Here is an 18,945-nt window from a genome sequence, read left to right as displayed (position 1 = left end):
TGAGGCATTTTTCTAGAACATCTGGCCCAACCAGAGGCCAGAGAATGGAATCTCTAGTTCCCATGGGAACCTGACATACACCAATTTGTGAGACTTAGTACCCCAAGTTGATTGAATATATATGCTTGGTTGCTAGAATGGGATTCCACAAACAGGTGCTCCACTCATACCCTGCGGTGTAGGAACTTTCCACTGTACATGCTTCAGTTCTGAGTTAGGAGGTCTATGGAGCCTATAGGGGCTGTGGGTCAGCTGGAGTCAGGGGTTTTAGTCATTGCTTTCCCCGCTGATCTGACAAGAGCAATTTGAAGAAGGAAGAATTGATTTTTGTCCCACATTTTGAGGGTATGTCTTACCATGGTGAAGGAGGCATGGCTGTTTGAGGGGAAGCTGAGGCAGTTGGCTGCTTTGTGCCCATAGTCCAGAAGCAGAGAGAGTTGAATGTTGGTGCTCAGCTCATGTTCTCCTTTTGATTCAGTTCATGCTCCAGCCCATAGAATGGTGTCTTCACATCTCAGTTAATCTAATCTAGATCTTCCCTGGGGCATGTGCAGAGGTGTCTCTAGGTGATCTTAGAGCTTGTCAAATTGGTATTCACTACCACAGGGGTCTCACATGAGCTCAAACAAGTCATGCTAGAGCTGTCTGTCGCTGGGCAAGGCAAGAAGTACCACCATCTGCCTGGAGGCAGAGCTCCTCTGCTTACTGTCCACTAATGTTTTATGGCCCTCTGTCTTATCCTCCCAGATCTCCCCGAGATCAGCGTGAGCCACGTCAACCTGACCGTCCGAGAAGGAGACAATGCTGTAATCACTTGCAATGGCTCTGGTTCTCCCTTGCCTGATGTGGACTGGATCGTCACTGGGTTGCAGTCCATCAACACCCACCAGGTAGGTGTCCTATTACCAGGCCCATCAAGACTTAAGGAACGAGTTTCCCTTAGGTATAAGGAAGAGGAGGGAATTGTGATTCTGTCCCTCTGGGAAGAAAGACTCAGAGTCTATCTAGACGCATTTTTTTTTTTTTTTGGTCGTTTCTGTCTTTGCTATGGTGTTTAACCCTCTGTACTTTGGTTTCCTCTTTTGCAAAAAAAAAAAAAAAAAGACCCAATTTTATCACTCGCAACCTAGTGTTAATATGAGGATCACCTCAATTACAAGGAATCTGGAAGATGATCTGGGTTTTCCACTAGCTAGACTTCATTCACCTTTTCCTTATTCCTGGAGGTATTAGGGGTTAGAAAGAAAAACCATCCTTGTGCAAATGGTTTGGTTATTGTCTTCTGATTGGGGTTTTCAGACCAATCTGAACTGGACCAATGTTCATGCCATCAACTTGACCTTGGTGAATGTGACGAGCGAGGACAATGGTTTCACCCTGACGTGCATTGCAGAGAACGTGGTGGGCATGAGCAATGCCAGCGTTGCTCTCACTGTCTACTGTAAGTGCATGCCATCCTGGAGGACAGAGAGGTACCAGGAGGAGGCTGGGGATGGGGCAGATCCATTGTTAGACCTGATCTGGAGCCCTGACTCTGTTCTTTCAACCAGGGCAGAAAGGTTGTCATAAGGCAAAACTGAAAAAAAAAGTTCTTAGTCAATAAATCCAAGAAAATGTCCTTGCCCCCCAGTGGAAGGTATACAGCTCCAAATCAGTTTCATTTTCAAGAATTTTTTAAGTTGGCCCATTCTATCTTTGGCATCCCTGAAAGGTCTCAGGAGGGACACTCCATCTAAGATAGCTCCAGGGTGCTTAGATAAAGACCCTTGTCTCTTCCCCTCTATTGGCTGCTGGTGGGAACTCTGCTTCACTCACACTTTTCAGAGCAGGGTGAGAAGTGGGATCCCCATCCTACTTCTTTGAGTGTCCTTCAGTACATAGGAGACTCTGTGTCCTCGATATCAGCTTGCTTTTCCCCACAGACCCTCCACGTGTGGTGAGCCTGGTGGAGCCTGAGGTACGCCTGGAGCATTGCATTGAGTTTGTGGTGCGTGGCAACCCGACGCCCACGCTGCACTGGCTGTACAATGGGCAGCCATTGAGGGAGTCCAAGATCATTCACATGGACTACTACCAGGAGGGTGAGGTCTCGGAGGGCTGCCTGCTCTTCAACAAACCCACCCATTACAACAACGGCAACTACACCCTCATTGCTAAGAATGCCCTGGGCACGGCCAACCAGACCATCAATGGCCACTTCCTCAAGGAGCCCTTTCCAGGTGAGGCATGTACACATTTCTTCTGGGAGCTGAGGGTGGGTAGTTTGAAGGGATGAGCAGCACTGATGATCACAGATACCCGGATAACTGAGCTCACACTAGGACATAGCCACCATCTGCACCTTGTGCTGTCTAGGAGAGCCTCCATTTCCATGAGTATCATGGCAACTTCCAGGCTCTCCCCCCCCCTTCCCCCTTGAGGAAAACCTGTTGTGCATATAAAGATGTCCTTTGTTATGGTAGAGAAATCAGGGGCTTTGGAGATAGATGATATGGTAGAGAATCTTGACCCAGTGTTTTACTTGCCTGAGAGTGCTATGCTGGGCTTGAGAACATACTTTTATGAAGCCTCCATTTCCTCAGCTGTGAAATGGTCACAAGTTCACGGACATTGCTCCACTAAGAGTTTTCTGGCTTTTCAGTGAGCTAAGGTGTGGGTTTGGTATGTGATGTTGACTCTCCATTGCAATGATCTTTAGAGTTGACCAGAGTCAACCCCATAGTTAATAGATTGCTGTCTCAAACCTTGGAAGCAAGGCTTGCCTTGTAACAGGCCTCCAGGCCTGGGCTCTCTTCTGCTCTTGTTCCATGGTAACTTGGTAGGAAAATAGATGATGCTACCAGATTTTGATGGTGCAAATGTCACACTGTTTGGAGCCAATAATTGCAGTAAAGGAAGAACTCAGAACCTGTGGGGGCGATTCGGCCTCCTTCAGTTTGTCCAAATAACCTTCCTGAACTTGGAGAAGAAGAAAAGTTCAAAAGGGCTTAAAGAGAGGCTGGTGCAATGTTTCTCGATGGGTTATGTACCTGATAAGTTTCTGCCTTTGCGGCTGTGTTTCTTTGGTGACTTTCGTGATTTGTGTTGGGAACAGACTAGGAGACTTCCTCATCTTCAACCTCAGAAGTTCAAAGGGGACAAAGGGAAGCATATAGAGTGATATCACACACTTCTGAAATAGGGAGGCTTCAAAAGCTAGCACCATGCAACATCTGTTTGGAGGCGCATGAGCTCATAGCTACAAATAACCACCAAGTGGAGGCTTGAAAGCTTATTTATCTCCATGTGCGGGAGGGAGAGCTGAAGCCCCACAAGTGGCTGCATGTTGTTCTAAACGCTTGTCATTGAGGTCCAGGGGATGATGGAGCCATACCTTAGAAAAGGTTTAGAATGTGCTGATAATTGAGACCCTAGCAGTCTCTAGGGTCTGACCTTCCCCCCAGTGCCACTCAGGTATGTTCGCAAAAGAAGCCTCAGGGCATTTCCTGTCATGGTCCATAGTAGGATCTCTTTGGCTAGAAGAAGAGTCCTTGCCTGCACTGTGGCATCAACGGCTTTTTGAATACGGAGATAATTTGCTCTCATGGACCAAAACGTTGCTGCCACAAAGAGCTAGTATGGTCTCTATAACTCACCCGAGTGCCTTCCCCATGATGAGTAGAGTGAAGCAGCATTTCTGTTTCCAAAGGGAAGCTCTTGGAACATGGAGAGAGCCCTGGAATATTAAAGAGTGGGCTGAGCCTGGTCTGATCTTCTTTCTCCAGGGAGTGTTCTCAAAGCTACAGGGCAGCAGGGGCAACAGTGATGTGATAGACATAGCCTTTGTTTTCTCCTTTCTCCTTTCAGGAGAACACAGTACCTCAGTACGCTCCAGACATGTAGACACAGCCTCTGTACTTCCACCTATATTCACCATAGTTGGTTGCCGGTGCTCCTCAGGCTTGGTTTTCAAGGTTTCTAGAGAAGCAGTCAGTATCACCTGGGAATGAGTTAAACGACTTAAAATTCAAATCCTCACGTTCCCTTAGCTCTCGAATCAGGCTCTGGGGTGAGTTCTGTAGAGATGGATTTTCCATTTCACAGGTGACTTTGACAGTCCGTCTTTTGCAATCAGCTACCATTAACAATTGGTGGCCACTCAGGCCCCACCACGAGGTGAGAAGGAATGAGGAATTGGGAGAAACCCCAGAGAAGCTGGAAAAAGAAAGCAGCATACCTAAGAATGCTTCCGCAGACCTGTCCATATTTCAGGATGAAGGGCTCTGGGCAGAAGTTTGCTTGTGTTAGGAACCCTCGTGTTAAAGGAATTGATGGATGATGAAAAGGCCGTGATGTAAAAGATGCACCAGCCGTATCAAGTGACAAGATATCTCAAAGTTCAGAAGAGTAAATTATCTGGAAAAGCAGGCAGGGATAACCTACACCCCCCTAAGCTGACTACACAGACAGCCTGTGGATCCCGGTCTTCTCTGTTGGCCTGAGTGTGTTAAGACATCACATTTATCATGTGTATGTGTGTCTCTCTCTCATTCCCAGGCAGCCAAGTGCTTTGGTTAAGAGCCCAAACTCTGAGCTGGGCAGATCTAGGTACAAATCCCATCTGTGATTCTCCAGAACATGTCCTGGGATGCTAGGATGGGACTTAGCATGTGGACAGTGCTCTGTGAAAGGGGTTAGCTGCTCAATGCCTCTGCCTCTTCCCTGTGAATGAGCACCATCACAGTAGCTCCTGACTAGGTTGCATTACAGAGCAAATGAAGTACAGTCCACACAGTGTCCAGCAGTATGCTTGAACAAAGAAAAGACTTAATTGCTGTGGGCTCTTGTTATGGTTTTGGAGTGTAGAGATGAGAATTCAGGAGTTCCAGACAAGTAATCATCCCCAGTCCAGGTAGAAAGTTTTAGCGGGGAGTCCCAGGGCAGGTTAGGGTAGTGACTGTGGACCAACACCACCAGAATTCAGGTGTTCACATAATTACCTGCCAGTTGTGTGATCTTAGACCAACTCCTTCACTTGCTTCTCCCCCAAAAGTTGTGGTGGAGGTAGCTGGAGAGATGCCTTGATGGTAGAAGGCCCAACTCCAGTTCCCAGTACTCACATCATACATCTAAAAACCTCCTGGTTGGGATCCGATGACATCTATTTATCTATCTATCTATCTATCTATCTATCTATCTATCTATCTATTTATTTATTTTGGTTTCTGTGGCCACCTACATACACATAAATAAACCTAATAAAAATAAATGTTGTTTTAAAGAAAGTTGTGATGAGGGGTTGGAGAAATTACTGTGCAGGGAAAAGTCCTTGCCCTACAGCAGTGATTCTCAGCCTTCCAGCGACTCTTTAATACATTTTCTTGTGTTGTGGTGACCCCCCCGAACTACAAAATTATTTCACTGATACCTCATAACTGTAATTTTGATACTGTTACAAACTGTAATGTAAATATCTGTGTTTTCCGCTGGTCTTAGGTGAGCCCTGTGAAAGGGTCATTAGACCCCCACATGCGCTGTGGCCCGCAGGTTCAGAACCGCTGCTCTACGAGCATGAGGTCATGTGTTTGAATCCCCGGAGCCCATTTAAAAAAAGTGAGGCATAGCCTCACAGCACTGGGGAAGCAGGGGCAGGACAGACTAGTTCTGAGAGCTTGTTGGGCAGTGAGCCTAGCAGAAACGATGAGCTTTCCCGTTCCAGTGAGCTATCTACCTTTCACATACACACACATGGCTGTGCACACACACAAATCATATATACCTATATACACACGAATGTGTGCATATGCAGTCTCTCTCACACACACATACATACACTTACAGACAAAGACACAGACACACGTACACATACACAATTGTCGTGAATATTAGCCCACGGAAGGGAGGGTGCTTCTTGAAGCATTATTGTCCGGGGCTGCAGGAGGCACACACATCCATTCAGCGCACAGCCCTGTCCCTGCTGGTCCCGTCCTTGTCCCAGTCTGTGGTAGGTCTCAGATGAAGGACAATTCCTGGCATCGCCCCCTGCCCCCGGCATGTTTATGTGAGAATTCCTGCTATAGAGAGCAGCCAGCATGTCTCCGTGTTCCGAAGCTCACATGCTTCTTGCATGTATGCGTGTTGCCCGGCTCCAGCGAAGGACTTGCTGATCTATGCTCAAAATCAGACACTGGTTTTGAGATTACAGGGTTCAAATACTTGGCCAAAATATTTGGCTGCTGGAAAAAAATATTCTCTAATAAATGGGAGCCTGATGAGACATATAAGATAAATGGATCCTGTTGACCAATCTGGCTCCTCTCTCTTCTCATGCCCTGAAGCTCAGGCCACTGCCCCCATCTCTTCCATCATTTCCTAAGCCAGATCTTCCTCACACGGGTGTGCAGAACAGGCAACAAAAATATCCAACCAGACAACAGTTACTGCAAAAGGACCTTTTCTGATAGACTTCTCAGAAGGCATACTGTACCTCACAAATACTCTTAGAAGAATGCCTGCTAGTTTATGTTTAGTAGCCGAGTGGCTACAATCTCTAAGAAGGGTTAGCCAAGGGTCTGGTAAGTGGAGGACCACAATGAATGAATGAGGGAGGCAGGTGACGAGCGAGCCAGTGAATGAATTGATCTTATATTTCCGGGCCTATCAGGCTTCTGAGAGGGGCCTGGTGTTGTAGTGTAATAGCTCCCAGAGGGATCGGCAGCATCATTTTCACCTGAGAACTCAGAGAGGCAAGGTTTTAGGACTGGGAGCGTGGCTCAGTGGTAGAGGACTTGCTCAGAATGCACCGGGGTGAAGCTGGGGGTGTCTCTCAGTGTCAGAAGGTTTATGTGAAATGCACCAGGGCCTGGTGGCATGGTTTTGGGGTAGAGGACCCACCTAGCATGTGTGAGGCCCAGGATTTCATCTTAACCAACATATACACTCTCTTAAGATGTAGGCAGAGATTATGAATCAGAAATTCTGGGTTGAGGACCACCAGTCCTGACCGATTTCACTTCATTTTGAAATAAATTGTGCATTAAAAAATGAGGGAGGGAGGGCGGGATTGGGAGGGGATGAGGGTGGGGGCTATGGCTGGGATACAAACTGGATAAATTGTAAGAAATACAAAATTATATTAAAAAAAGCAAAAGTGACAAACACTGCAAAGCACTTTCTTCTACCTTTCATTCAACCTCCCCAGATGTTGGTGTCTCACTCAAGCCACAATACAGTGTTCAAAACCAGGATACAAACATTGGTTTAATACTGTTTTCTAATTTACAGACTGCTGGCATATAATCGGTGGCCCTGTTAGTATCCTGAGCTTTATAGAATATCACCCAGGATTAGACACGAAATTTAGCTGACCATATCATAACCTCAATCCCTTCGTTCTGGGTCCTTAGGGTTTGTTGTTGTTTTGTTTATTTAAATTTTTTGGTTTGTTTGTTTGTTTTGCCAAAAGCATCATGGAAATGTTTCTCCACCCTTTTGGTCCATCCTGTTGAAGAATGCATGAGGTCATGGCTTATCAGTCGTGAGGCCATCTTGGACAAAGTGCTCTTTGCCAAGTTCTTCCACCACACAGTGACTTATTTCACCCTTAGTTAATCAGAATCAGGATTTGAAAAGACACAAATAGTTTGTTTCCAACCAGCTTTTCATACAGTAACATTCTTACCTGAGCAATTGTCACTGTTGCATTTTCCAAATGATAGTGGTTTCTGTTTCCACCCTTCCCTTGTTAGCTGGAATTCTACTGTAAAGAAGAGCTTCTCCCACTCATTTGTACAATTATACATTTGCTTGTATGAAGGACTTGTGGGTGTTTTTTATAATTCATGCATTTGTTTTCTAGGCTTGTCATGGTAAAGTGGTATAGACTGGATGGCTTAAATAGCAAAAATCCATTTGATCACAGTTCTGGAGGTTGGAAATCCAAGACCAGCTGTTGTCAGGCTTGTTTTCTCCTAGGATTCTCTCCTTGGCTTGTAGATTCTGTCTTCTCCGCACCCTTGCTTGACCTTCCCCCTAAGCACATCTATGTCCTAATTCCTTCTAATTAGGACCCTACTGGCCTCATTTTCATGTATGCATCTTCTCTCCAAATACAGTGACATTCTCAGGTACTGGGTTACGACGTAGTTATATGGATTTTGAGGCAGCCCCGAGTGTAGTCATAACTAACCATAGCTCTTTCTATTGTTTGCTCAGATCACTAGACATTTCCACTGATCATCAATGCCTGCTTTCTCTTTCCTGGACTTTCTTGTTTCCTGGTGCCACAAACATGCTTGTCATTTTTTCTGTCCCAGATCTGAAATAGTCCATTTCTTTAAGATGGTCCCATTCCTTTCATGATGGTACCAGTCACCTTTTGATGATCCATCCCATTATGTGCTTCAGTTTGAGCAATGCTGATAGAGTCCTGTTTTAGATTTGAATCAACTCTAATCTCTTTCTAGGTGAATGGTATTCAATTAGTTAATCTCTGTAACTCTGCTATACATCTTCTAGGAGGTTATAAGGTGAAGCATTGCCCTTGAACATTGCCCTTGACTCACAGTCAGTGTCCAATTAACAATTAGCTTTCATCATTGGGGGAGCCATTTCTGCAAGTCAAAGTTCAGATAGCACATGTCCACATGGATGGTAAGAAGATTCTAAGGGGGCTCTCCCGAACTTCTCAGGGACCTATCATCATTGCTCATGCCTAATGAGGGATAGAAATTCATTTTAGGGTCATAGCTGGGCCTGCTCTGAAGTGCTATCCCCTGCGTTCTGGCACCTGAAAGAGGGATGCTGTAGACAGGGATGTAGATACAGCTTCAATTCTTGGTCACACAAGAAAACTAGCTTGGCTGTTAGCTCCAAGTAGGTTTTGTTCTTTGAGAATAGGGACTATACCTGTCAAGACTCCATTTGCTGGAGTACCTCCTGAAGAGGTAGTGCAGTGGTTAGAGGGGTAACTTAGGAAGAATTTCTGGTGTGTGTCTTGCTGTGAGAATGTGGTACTGTGGAAAGCGGGAGAGGTCACAGCTAGAAGGATGCTGCCCCATACACCCCCTGATCTTTTTGTTATTATTACATCTGTTAATTACCTCTTTCTTCTTTTTTTCCCCCCAGAGAGTACCGATTTCTTTGACTTTGGTAAGTCTGCTTGACTTTGGATTTGAAACTCTTTTGTCCTGATAGTTTGGTGACTGTTAAATTCACACTGCCCCCTTGCCCAGTCAATGTTCCCACCCTTTTGGCAATTGAGGGTGTCTTAGTGTATCATGAAAAGGAAGAAGTCTTAGGCCCACTTACCTTGGATAGTTGTCCTGTATCACAGTTTCTTCTAGAGGACTACCAACCACCTCATTCTGTACTGGGATTAAACGAGATATTTTGCAGCTGAGCTATTTTCCTACTTTGGCCCACTCGGGGAATTTTCTAAGGTCTGACCATATTTCAGATCTCTCTGCCTTGCTGAGAAGGGGCAGCAGAGGGTGAATAATGGGTTTGACATGCCTATTTAGTCCCCCATTGATCACCTCAGTTGTTTCTATAGAGGAATGTGGAGCATGGGAACTTGCCAGTGTTTCTTATCTGCCTTAAGAGATCAGGTATTTGGGTAGAACCTACCTTGGGTAGGTGATTTCTCATGGGTTCATGTGTCCTTAAATGCTACCACTGAATCTCAGTTTGTAAGAGAGTTGAAGGTAGGGCTGGACAGCCCTTGGAGGAGTTGGGGTTTTGCTTACTTTTTCTTAATTACTCCCGCGTGATGCAAGCACCAACAATCCCTGACATTTCTACCCAATTTCAGGCCAGAGATAGTAGAACAACCCCATCTAGGAACACTCTGGCCATTTGGCACATATGTAAATTCCAACGCTGACTGCTTCACTTGTTCTTGGTCATAAAAAACTTAAAATCTCACAGATCTCCCTTAAGAGAATTCAGAACTGGGGTCATTTCTTGCAAGGAAGTGATTGTAGATAAAGGTTGAAACTTGGCGCTGTTTCCTGGTCCATTGACTCTTGTTTAATTCTAACTGCCATCGTGTTCTGAGTCAGTCTTAGGGGAATGGATAGATGGCTGTTCATATAAGGTGAGCCTAGGATTCACCGAGGAGTGAGAAGAAAAGAGGGGAGGAGAGCAACAGGAAGGAAGAAGAAAAGATGTGCCCAGAAGGGGTAACAGAGTATCAGTGACAGTGGCTGCCACTGTTAAAATATTCCTAATCTTCATGCTGGCCAGGAGTCCAAGCCAGTTTCATCAGTCCTGTCCTGTGCTTTAGGTTGTGGTGGGTTCTCTGCTCAGGGGTGGAGGTCTGTATTTCTTGGAGATTCTTTTGTAGCACTTTAGCATGAGACAGGTAGGTATACTGGGACTCACTTAGTCCCTGTTGTCTGCTCAGCTAGGAGGCTGGATCTAGGGACCTGCTTCCCAAGGACAGGGCAAGCACTTATCTGTGTCTCCTGGCCAGTAAGCTAACTGGCCTCCTCTTCTTTGTATTTTTTTAAGAGTCTGATGCGAGCCCTACACCCCCTATCACCGTGACCCACAAACCGGAGGAAGACACTTTTGGGGTGAGTTACTTCTTCGTTAATAGGAACACACTGAAGGGCAGAGTCATTTTTGGATTTCGTTTGAGGTGCTAATCTGTCCACACATTCTCTCACTTGGCATTTCAGTACCAATGGTAGGGAAAAAAAGGCAATGAGGAATGATTTCCTCTGAGGTAGTTTAAACTGTCCTTGTTTGATGGGAGTACTTCACTGTTTGAAGAGGCCTTTGAGGAAGCTGCTCCAAGCTTCAGGGCTAAGAAGAGAAATTTTGAAATTCCTAGTTCTTTAGGACCCTGGCTAGGCCTGGCTTCTTTCTGTTTGGACAAATTTGAGTTACTCAGAGAATCTCCTTGGATAGGTTTTCCCATGCCTGTTTCAGAGTCTGAGGTTCCCCTGGGGAGAAGTAGAAAAGAGTCTCATTAGTTTAGAACTCCGAGGCTTCTCAGTAGAAATACTATGTAAAGATTTCAGTGAGAAGACAAAGAAATTGCTAATTAAAACAGCAGTCAGATGTTTCTCTCATCTTGCTATTGCCTCCAGGTAAGAGGGACTCAGACTATAGAATTAGGAAACTTTTCCTAATTGAGCTGATTAATTTATAGTTTGTTAAATAAAAAATTTAAAAGTTTTCTTAGTAGCTCATAAAAAATCACTTCTAAAATCATTACTCCAGGGGTGCCCAATCTTTTGACATTGTGAGGTAACATTGTCACATGCATAGGTGTCCTGGGGTACATGTGGTACCCCCAATGTAGGTTTCAGGCTGCACACACCTCAGTGGTAGAGGTTTCAGGGGATAGTACTCTGACAAAACAGGTTTGTTCTCACTGGGGACACACATTACTTTTGAGGCTCTTGGGGCTTCCTATGGCTGTTCCTGACTGCCTGTGTTTGACTCCTAATAGGTATCCATAGCAGTTGGACTTGCTGCCTTTGCCTGCGTCCTTTTGGTGGTTCTCTTCATCATGATCAACAAGTATGGTCGCCGGTCCAAATTTGGAATGAAGGGTAAGGTGGCACTTGTTTAGTTCCAAGAGTTCCATGGTTTCCATGTTTTGGTAAAAAAAAAATACTGTTTTCACTTCATGTACTCTTCTGAGGAAACCTCTCATCATTGGTCCTCAGTAGCCCTGGTGGAGACCCCTGTCTGTGCCCTGTTCTGTGTAATTATAGACTGAGGACTGTGTGGGGATCTATGGGAACCAAACAGCAATGCTGAAAACTACTGTTTGTTCACATGGCCTTCTGTGGTAAGGATGGCTTGAGCCAGAAGTTGAGTAAGAGGCAAATAATGATTCTTTTTGTTGTTGGTGATTTAAGGGGCTCATCATTTGAGTGACTCTTTCTCTTGTCTATATATATCTTTGAAATCTTGTTGTGACTTATCACAGTGAGGTGGAGGCTGGTGAACTCTGGCATTAAAAAGCTGCCTGTGCTGTTGCATCTCAGCACGTAGCTCTACAAAGAGTCCTGGAATGGATGCCAAGAGCAACATGGTTTCTAATTCTGCTGGCCAGCTTCCATGTACAGAGCACTCAAGCCCCATTGTGGTAGAAGTGTAGTGCTGAGATGTGGTGATAGGCCAAAGGTCCTGTGAGGCATCTGGCATGAAAGGGGTTAACATGGTGCATTAGCATCCCTGGATGTAGCCAAATGATTTGCAAGAAACTGGGTATTACTGGTTCCAGGACTGAAACTTAATTTTCAAGATGTCTTCCCAGCTAGGGCTGTCATGCATAACTGATGTTGGCAGAGGTGATTAGGGAGGGAGAGTTAAAGGTACAGTTACTTAAGCAACATTCACATTGATGTTTGCTGGTGACATGAGGGAATTCAGAAAGATGAACTCTTAAGGCTTTGATACTAGAAGCTAGTTTCTGAGATGGGAACCCTGACCTTGAGGACTAGGGGTTAAAGAAAAGAACATGAATGACATTCACAGGAACAGAATTCCATGGGTTCATATGTAAAGATAAATGTATGAGTGGCTGTACCTGGTAAAGGGTTGAGTATTTGTACATAAATGAAGCTAGATTTAGTTAAATTTTCAATAATCTGGAACCCCTTTAAAAGTTAAGAGCACTGGCGTATAAGAAGTCACCCAGAAATGACTAAAAGAGTTGAAATGTGGGGCCGGATAGATTGGCCTTTCTGGAGTCCTCTGCCTCTGAACTCTTTGTTGTAATTGAATTTAAATAAGTCCTGGATAAAGGCAAGCCAAATTTTCTTTTCCCCCTTGACCTTTCTCCTTCCATCCCTCTGTCCTTTCCACTTTCCAACCTCTTTCCTTCTCTTCTTTTGTTCCTTCTTTCCTCTATCCTTCATTCAGCTCTTCCTTCCTTTCTTCCTATTTTGTGGAAGTCAGGATTGAACCTAAGGGTATTACATATGGTAGGTAATTGTTCTACCTTTAAACTACATCTCTAGGCTTTGTGAATAGCCTGAAATATTTTGACCAAGGGAAATCCATTTGCTGGTAAGTTCCAAGGAGGAAATAGGTTTTTAAAGGCTTGGACAAGTCCAGACTAACTCTTAGGCACTTTGACTGAAGGCACCTTTTCTGCCAGCACTTACCATTTGTCAAACAGAACTTCACAGGTTTATATGGGATGGCTGCTGGTTAACTCACATTTTTCTGTCTTGGGTAATCCTTGGACACTTGGCTTTGAGCACTGCTGCTATGTTTTTCTTTCTTTTTTTTTTTTCTTTGCCTGAAATGTTTTTCTTCTTCATGTGAAAACATTAGGATGTGAAACAAAGGGAAGAATGGGGCATCAGTGCTCTTCCCACAAGGAGGCTCACCAGCAGCCGACACCCTGAAACATGCTTGGCAGTGATGTAAGGGCAGGTTTTTTCTATTAATTGTCATCCTGTTTGTGGAACAGTGTGTCTCCATGTTGGATGGATTAGGCAGCATTCAGGGCGGTGCCTCCCCTCAGCCATCCTCTGCATCTCCCATCCCCTGATCTCCATTTTCAAGCTGAGATGCCTTATTTAGTCCTGGCTCCTTGAGGAGAATGTGTCCCCATAGGTAGAAATAAAACGTTTCCTTTTCTAAAGTCAGGCAACTTTGAAGCCAGGCCTAAATGGAGAGAGACTGACTATTTAGGATTAATCTTGCATCTCTCTGGTCTTGATCATATTCCATTTTATTTAGGTTTCACCTCCTTTTATAAACAAACAAATGCCATATCTCGCACATAATTTTGATTTTTGGCTGTCAGTGAGCATTATCAGTTACTATGAATTTTAATTGATATGACCAGATCAGTGACAAGTTTTCTTTCTTTCTTTCTTTCTTTCTTTCTTTCTTTCTTTCTTTCTTTCTTTCTTTCTTTCTTTCTTTCTTTCTTTCTCTCTTTCTTTCTTTCTTTTTTTTTGATTCATGTTTTGAAGGTATAGTTCTTTGTGGTTGGAGGGGGTCTAGTAGAGTTTATAGTGGCAGGAGAATATGGTTGGGCCTTCTTTCGTCTCAGCTGACCATGATATAGAGATTAATTTCCTCTTACATACCCTCAGTCCATGGGATGAGGCCACTCATATTTGAAGAGGGTTCTTCTTCCTCAGTTAATTCTCTCTGAAAAATATTTACTGACACATCAAAGCTGTACCTCAATATCTTAGGTCATTCTTTGTTTGTTTGTTTGTTTTTGTTTGTTTGTTTTTGTTCTTTGAAACAGGGTTTCTCTGTATAGTCTTAGTTGTCCTGAACTCACTTTGTAGATCAGGATGGCCTCGAACTCACAGATATCCACCTGCCTTTGCCTCTCTGAGTGCTGGAATTATAGGAATGCACTGTTGTGCCTGGCTGTCCTAGGTGTTTTTAAATCCAGTCGAGTTGCCATTGGAGAGTATTACACAGCATCCAAATCTAGGGAGGAAAGTGACAGCATGAGCACCAACAGGCTCCTCGCTCTGCTTTAGGTGAAACTCCTCTCCTTAAATACACTCCGTTTTTCAGGGTTAGACTTTCAAATCTTGGTGAGAATTCATATTTGTTCTTCAGTTTTTGTACGGTCACTTACTTTCTCATGGCCTCTATTTCGTCAAGTGTAATTTAACCTCATAGTATCATGGAAGCCAAGAGAAAGACAGAGGAGACTGAAGTCTCAATGTCTACCTCAACTTGTATTGCTAATGACCTAACTTCCTCCTCCTAGACTCTCCCCAGTCAAGGCTCTGCCAATCTGCATTAGTGCCACAGACTGGTATCCATGCCTTCAGCACACTGTCTTTAAGGACATTGGGATCTACATTACAACACGGGCATAAAAGGGTTTCCCTGTCTTTCATTTCCTGTTCTTGCTTCTCTTGATGTATTAGTCTTTCTAGCCTCTTTTTAATGTCGGTTCATGAAAATATAGTCCCCCTAAGACTCCATCATGAACCTCTTTGTCTCAGACAGTATGTAGTAGTAAAAATGTCCTTATTACACACTGCCCACAGTGCATTCTCATTTTTCCCCTCACATATCATCTGTCTGTCCTCCTAGGCCAGGAGCAACTTATGGCAGAACCATCGATCACTCAGCCCAGCATGCCAGAAACTTCATGCTGCATTTGACAGGCTCTTGAGCTTAAAAATGAACAGCATCCATTTTAAGTATTTCACTTGTTTTTTTTTTTTTTTTTTTAATGTCTTGCTGCATAGCCCAGGCTGGACTCTAACTTATTATGTAGCCCAGGCTGTCTTTGAATTCATAATCTTCTTGCCTTAACCTTCCAAGCTCTGTGATCTCACAGGTCTTGTTTATATTAATTTTAATCATGAAAAAGCCAGTTTACTAATCTGCAAAGGGCTAGTTTAGAATTCTGAGCTAATTTTGGAGTCAGGGAGGACTGGGAGATGCTCACAAACAATTCCTGCCATCTACACCCAAGGGCAACAGACAAATAGCACATGGTTATGCAGAAGCAATTGAAATGATCTTCATTATCTTCTGAGAAATAAATGTCAAGACAAACATAAAGATGACTGAATAAACTAACAGTCATAGTCCTACTATTTAAACTATTTAGCGTTTTATACTTCCATTGGATGGTTTATTCCTAGAACAGATTAAACATGGCAGATGCTATGAAAACCATGTTACTGACCACTTCTGATTCCTCTCCCATGCTGGCATCATAAGTAGCAGTTGGTGTGGGCCCAGCATGCACCTGCCCATTTCCTGTTTTAGCCTTTATCTGTACCTTTTCTTTTCCATGTCTTTGCTGTTCATGCATACCAACCCTCTGCCAAAGGCCATCCCTCACAAATCCATATCCCATACGTGGCTAAATGGTCATACACCTCACTAGAGTATAACACTGTTTCAGAGGCTGGTTACCATTTTATCTGTATATTTCTAGGTATATGTGTATTTACACATAGCTATCTCTATAAATATCCACATGCAGACTTATACATGTTGTTTATTTGAGTACATTTATAAAAATGCATTACTCTGGGTGTTTAAACTTAAATGTGTGTTTATTCTCTTACTCACCTGCATTATGCCTACTGACTGGCCAGGTATCTCAGAACTATCCATGGACTTGGCTGGATACCCCTTTATGGAGGCTGAGCATCTTAGCCAGATATTATAGACATGAACCAAAAATGTAATGTCTCAGTCCCCTCATTAACAACTTCCAACACATCCATCAAAGTCTTGGTCTGGGAATTTGAGCTCATCCTTTTTTGGAATCATAAAGATTTTTAAATGATACTGAACATACGGCGGGTGTCTTTTCTTTCTTTCTTTTTTTCTGCTACTGATGAAGCGCTGTACCTCAGCCTGGCAGGGCTGATCTGTGAAGTATCTGTATGGCTAAGGATGGAACCAATCAGACAGACCTCCTACTGCAGCATGGCCCGGCAGGAACCCTGTCCCCACTGTGCTAGGCCTTCACTCTTTGATTGCCAAATCCTGGGGTGGCCTGGCTGGATGAGGGGTAACTACTTTGAGGTTCAGGGCAGGAGCTGTTTATTGAAAGCACAGCAATATACAAAATTGTTTCAGAGTTTTAACAGTAATTATATTGTGCTAGTTGCTTGTTGGCCTGGGGGGGGGGGAGAGATGAACATTTATGATAAGCTCATTCTCACAAAATATTTTAAAATTAGACATTAGAAGACTGGGGACCCGGGGATCTGGGGACTGAGGGAAGCTGTAAAGAAGGTAGAGGGGAGTCAAGAAATACAGCTTGGACTTCCAATAATGCCTTACGCACTTCATCAGCTGGCTTGCATTTCATCTTAGCAGTGGGATGTGTGCGTATGGGTGAATGAGGGCTGTACAGGGCTGTTCCATTGTAAATTAGAGTTAGTAATAGGTACTTAGAGTAAAGTGGTGGCCTATTTGATTATGATTGGGAAGTATTAACATTTCCTCCCATAAGCAGATGGTAACTCTCCTCTGAGAGAATGGTAGAATCATGCCAGAGTCTTGATTTGGAAGGACTCGCTGCTGCCAGAAGGTCTTGGGAGCTGCTGTTACAGGGAATGTTGTTGCCATTCCTCTGATTTAACCACTCAGCACTCAGTTAAGGAGGAGTTAGAAATCAGAAACGAGAGGAGTCGTTTCTGATTTCTCTCCTGGCCTTGAGGTATTGGACTGAGAAGGGTTTTCTCCAGGTGCATGGAGGGAAGGGTGGGAAGAGTCTTAGAACCCTAAGGCTGATGCACTCTCGGCTTTATTTCTCAGCTGAGGTACCATGGCCATGTGTCTACAACTGTGTATGCAATACAGAGGAATTGTATAAGAGTGTGTATGGGGATATACCATACATAGAAGACACTGGAGGCTTTTAGAGGGGGCCTGGACCCTACACAGACATGCTATTGATGATATCGATTCCCAGTTGCTTCCTTTGTCCTGAGACAGACACTGATTTTGAGTCTTAGGGGAACGGAAACTAAGTGGTGCATGGCAGAAATGAAACCGGTGAAAGAGTTGGGTTTTCCTGACTTGCTGTGATGTTCACAGACCTCCATGGTGCTTGTTTCTTTCTTAACTCCTTGGCCTGTGTCCTCTTCCAATTGGCACGTGCAATGGAGGAAGGCTCCTTCGCCCCTGAACAAATCTCTAGTTGGGGTTCTTGGCCTGGGACTCCAGCTATGAGGTGACCTTTTGGACCTGAGTTTGAGAGTGCTTTTCTGATTTGCTTCCTATGTTGTCGTCTTAGGGTCCTAAGGAGTATGTCTTAGTTGCATGATAAGGGCAAGTCTTATTAAAGAAAAACGTTTAATTGGGTCTGGCTTAGAGTTTCAGAGGTTTAGTCCATTATCATCATGGCAGGAAGCATGGTGGCATGCAGGCAGACATGGTGCTGGAGAAGGAGCTGAGAGTTCTACATCCTCATCCACAGGCAACAAAACGAGACTGTGTGCCACACTAGGCCTAGCTTGAGCATTTATAACCCCAAAGCCTGCCTCCATAGTGACACACTTCCTCCAACAAGGCCACACCTCCTAATAGTGCTATTTCCTATAAGTCAAGCATTCATGCCCATGAATCAGTGAAGGCCATTCCTTTTCAAACCAATGCAGAGTTTTTGCTTTCTCTTTCTTTGTTTTCTGATACTTTTGGAGACCCTCTAACTTCAAGACCTCCCTGAATGACTCTTGGCCTTTGGACATGCCTAGTTAAATAGGTTACTTTTGTGGCAAATCCCTTCTGTTTCCTTGCCTAGACTTCACTGATCTCACAGCACACAAAGCCCCACTCTGCCTGATGACTAACATCTAGAATTTGGTGCTCAAGACTTTTAAGAAGAGGCTGTGATATGGCATGTGTTGTTTTCTGGCATGCCTTTGCTGCTCTGCTCTTTGTGGGGATTTTCCAGGTGTGCAGTGAATCGTCCCAGAAGGCCCTTTATGGTCACCATTGGTTGTATTGAGGCCTATTTACTCCATGTTACCCTTCCTCATGCCTAACCCTCTGGGATCTAGGGAGCCAAGTGTTCTTCAACCTGATTTTTTTTTTCTTCACATGAAGAGAGATCCCTGGACATGGAGTGCAATACAAAATGTTTTCCTCCAGAGCTACCTGCTGGCTGCTCTGTTCTTGGCAGGCCACTATATCCTGTTCAGCTGTGCCAAGGGTAGCCAGTATGCTTGGCTCTACACTCAAAAGCGATTGCCTCTCAGATTCATTTAATGCTGGCAGTACTGTGCAGTGCTTACTAATCCATGGCACTGTAACTGGCTCCCAAAGGGTTAACAGGCATTTGATAGCTTAGTTTAGAAGCTCTCAACCTTTTGTCTCCAGCTACTCATGTGGTGGAGGATGGTCACATGTCTTATGCCTGTGAGTGTAACTTGACTCTCCCAGAAGTCCTGGCCCTCAAAGTAGTTTTATGTCCAAAGAAAACGAATTTTATATATATATATATATATATATATATATATATATATATATATATAT

General features: G+C 44.1%; 1 protein-coding gene across 2 annotated transcripts in view; it reads left to right on the top strand.

The window, feature by feature from the left end:
- Positions 1-18,945, top strand: part of Ntrk3 (neurotrophic receptor tyrosine kinase 3) — a 372,713-nt gene that overhangs the window by 113,662 nt on the left and 240,106 nt on the right. For both annotated transcript variants that reach the window (XM_055623070.1, XM_055623069.1), the window contains exons 6-11: positions 748-890; positions 1,300-1,441; positions 1,923-2,219; positions 9,106-9,129; positions 10,492-10,556; positions 11,441-11,543. In XM_055623070.1, the coding sequence (XP_055479045.1) occupies positions 748-890; positions 1,300-1,441; positions 1,923-2,219; positions 9,106-9,129; positions 10,492-10,556; positions 11,441-11,543 (774 nt within the window). The remainder of the gene's footprint in view (positions 1-747; positions 891-1,299; positions 1,442-1,922; positions 2,220-9,105; positions 9,130-10,491; positions 10,557-11,440; positions 11,544-18,945) is intronic.

The sequence above is a fragment of the Psammomys obesus genome, unplaced genomic scaffold (genome assembly GCF_907164565.1).
Source record: "Psammomys obesus unplaced genomic scaffold, mPsaObe1.curated_primary_1811, whole genome shotgun sequence".
In the NCBI taxonomy this organism is placed as follows: domain Eukaryota; kingdom Metazoa; phylum Chordata; class Mammalia; order Rodentia; family Muridae; genus Psammomys; species Psammomys obesus.
This window is presented reverse-complemented; position numbering and strand designations above follow the sequence as displayed.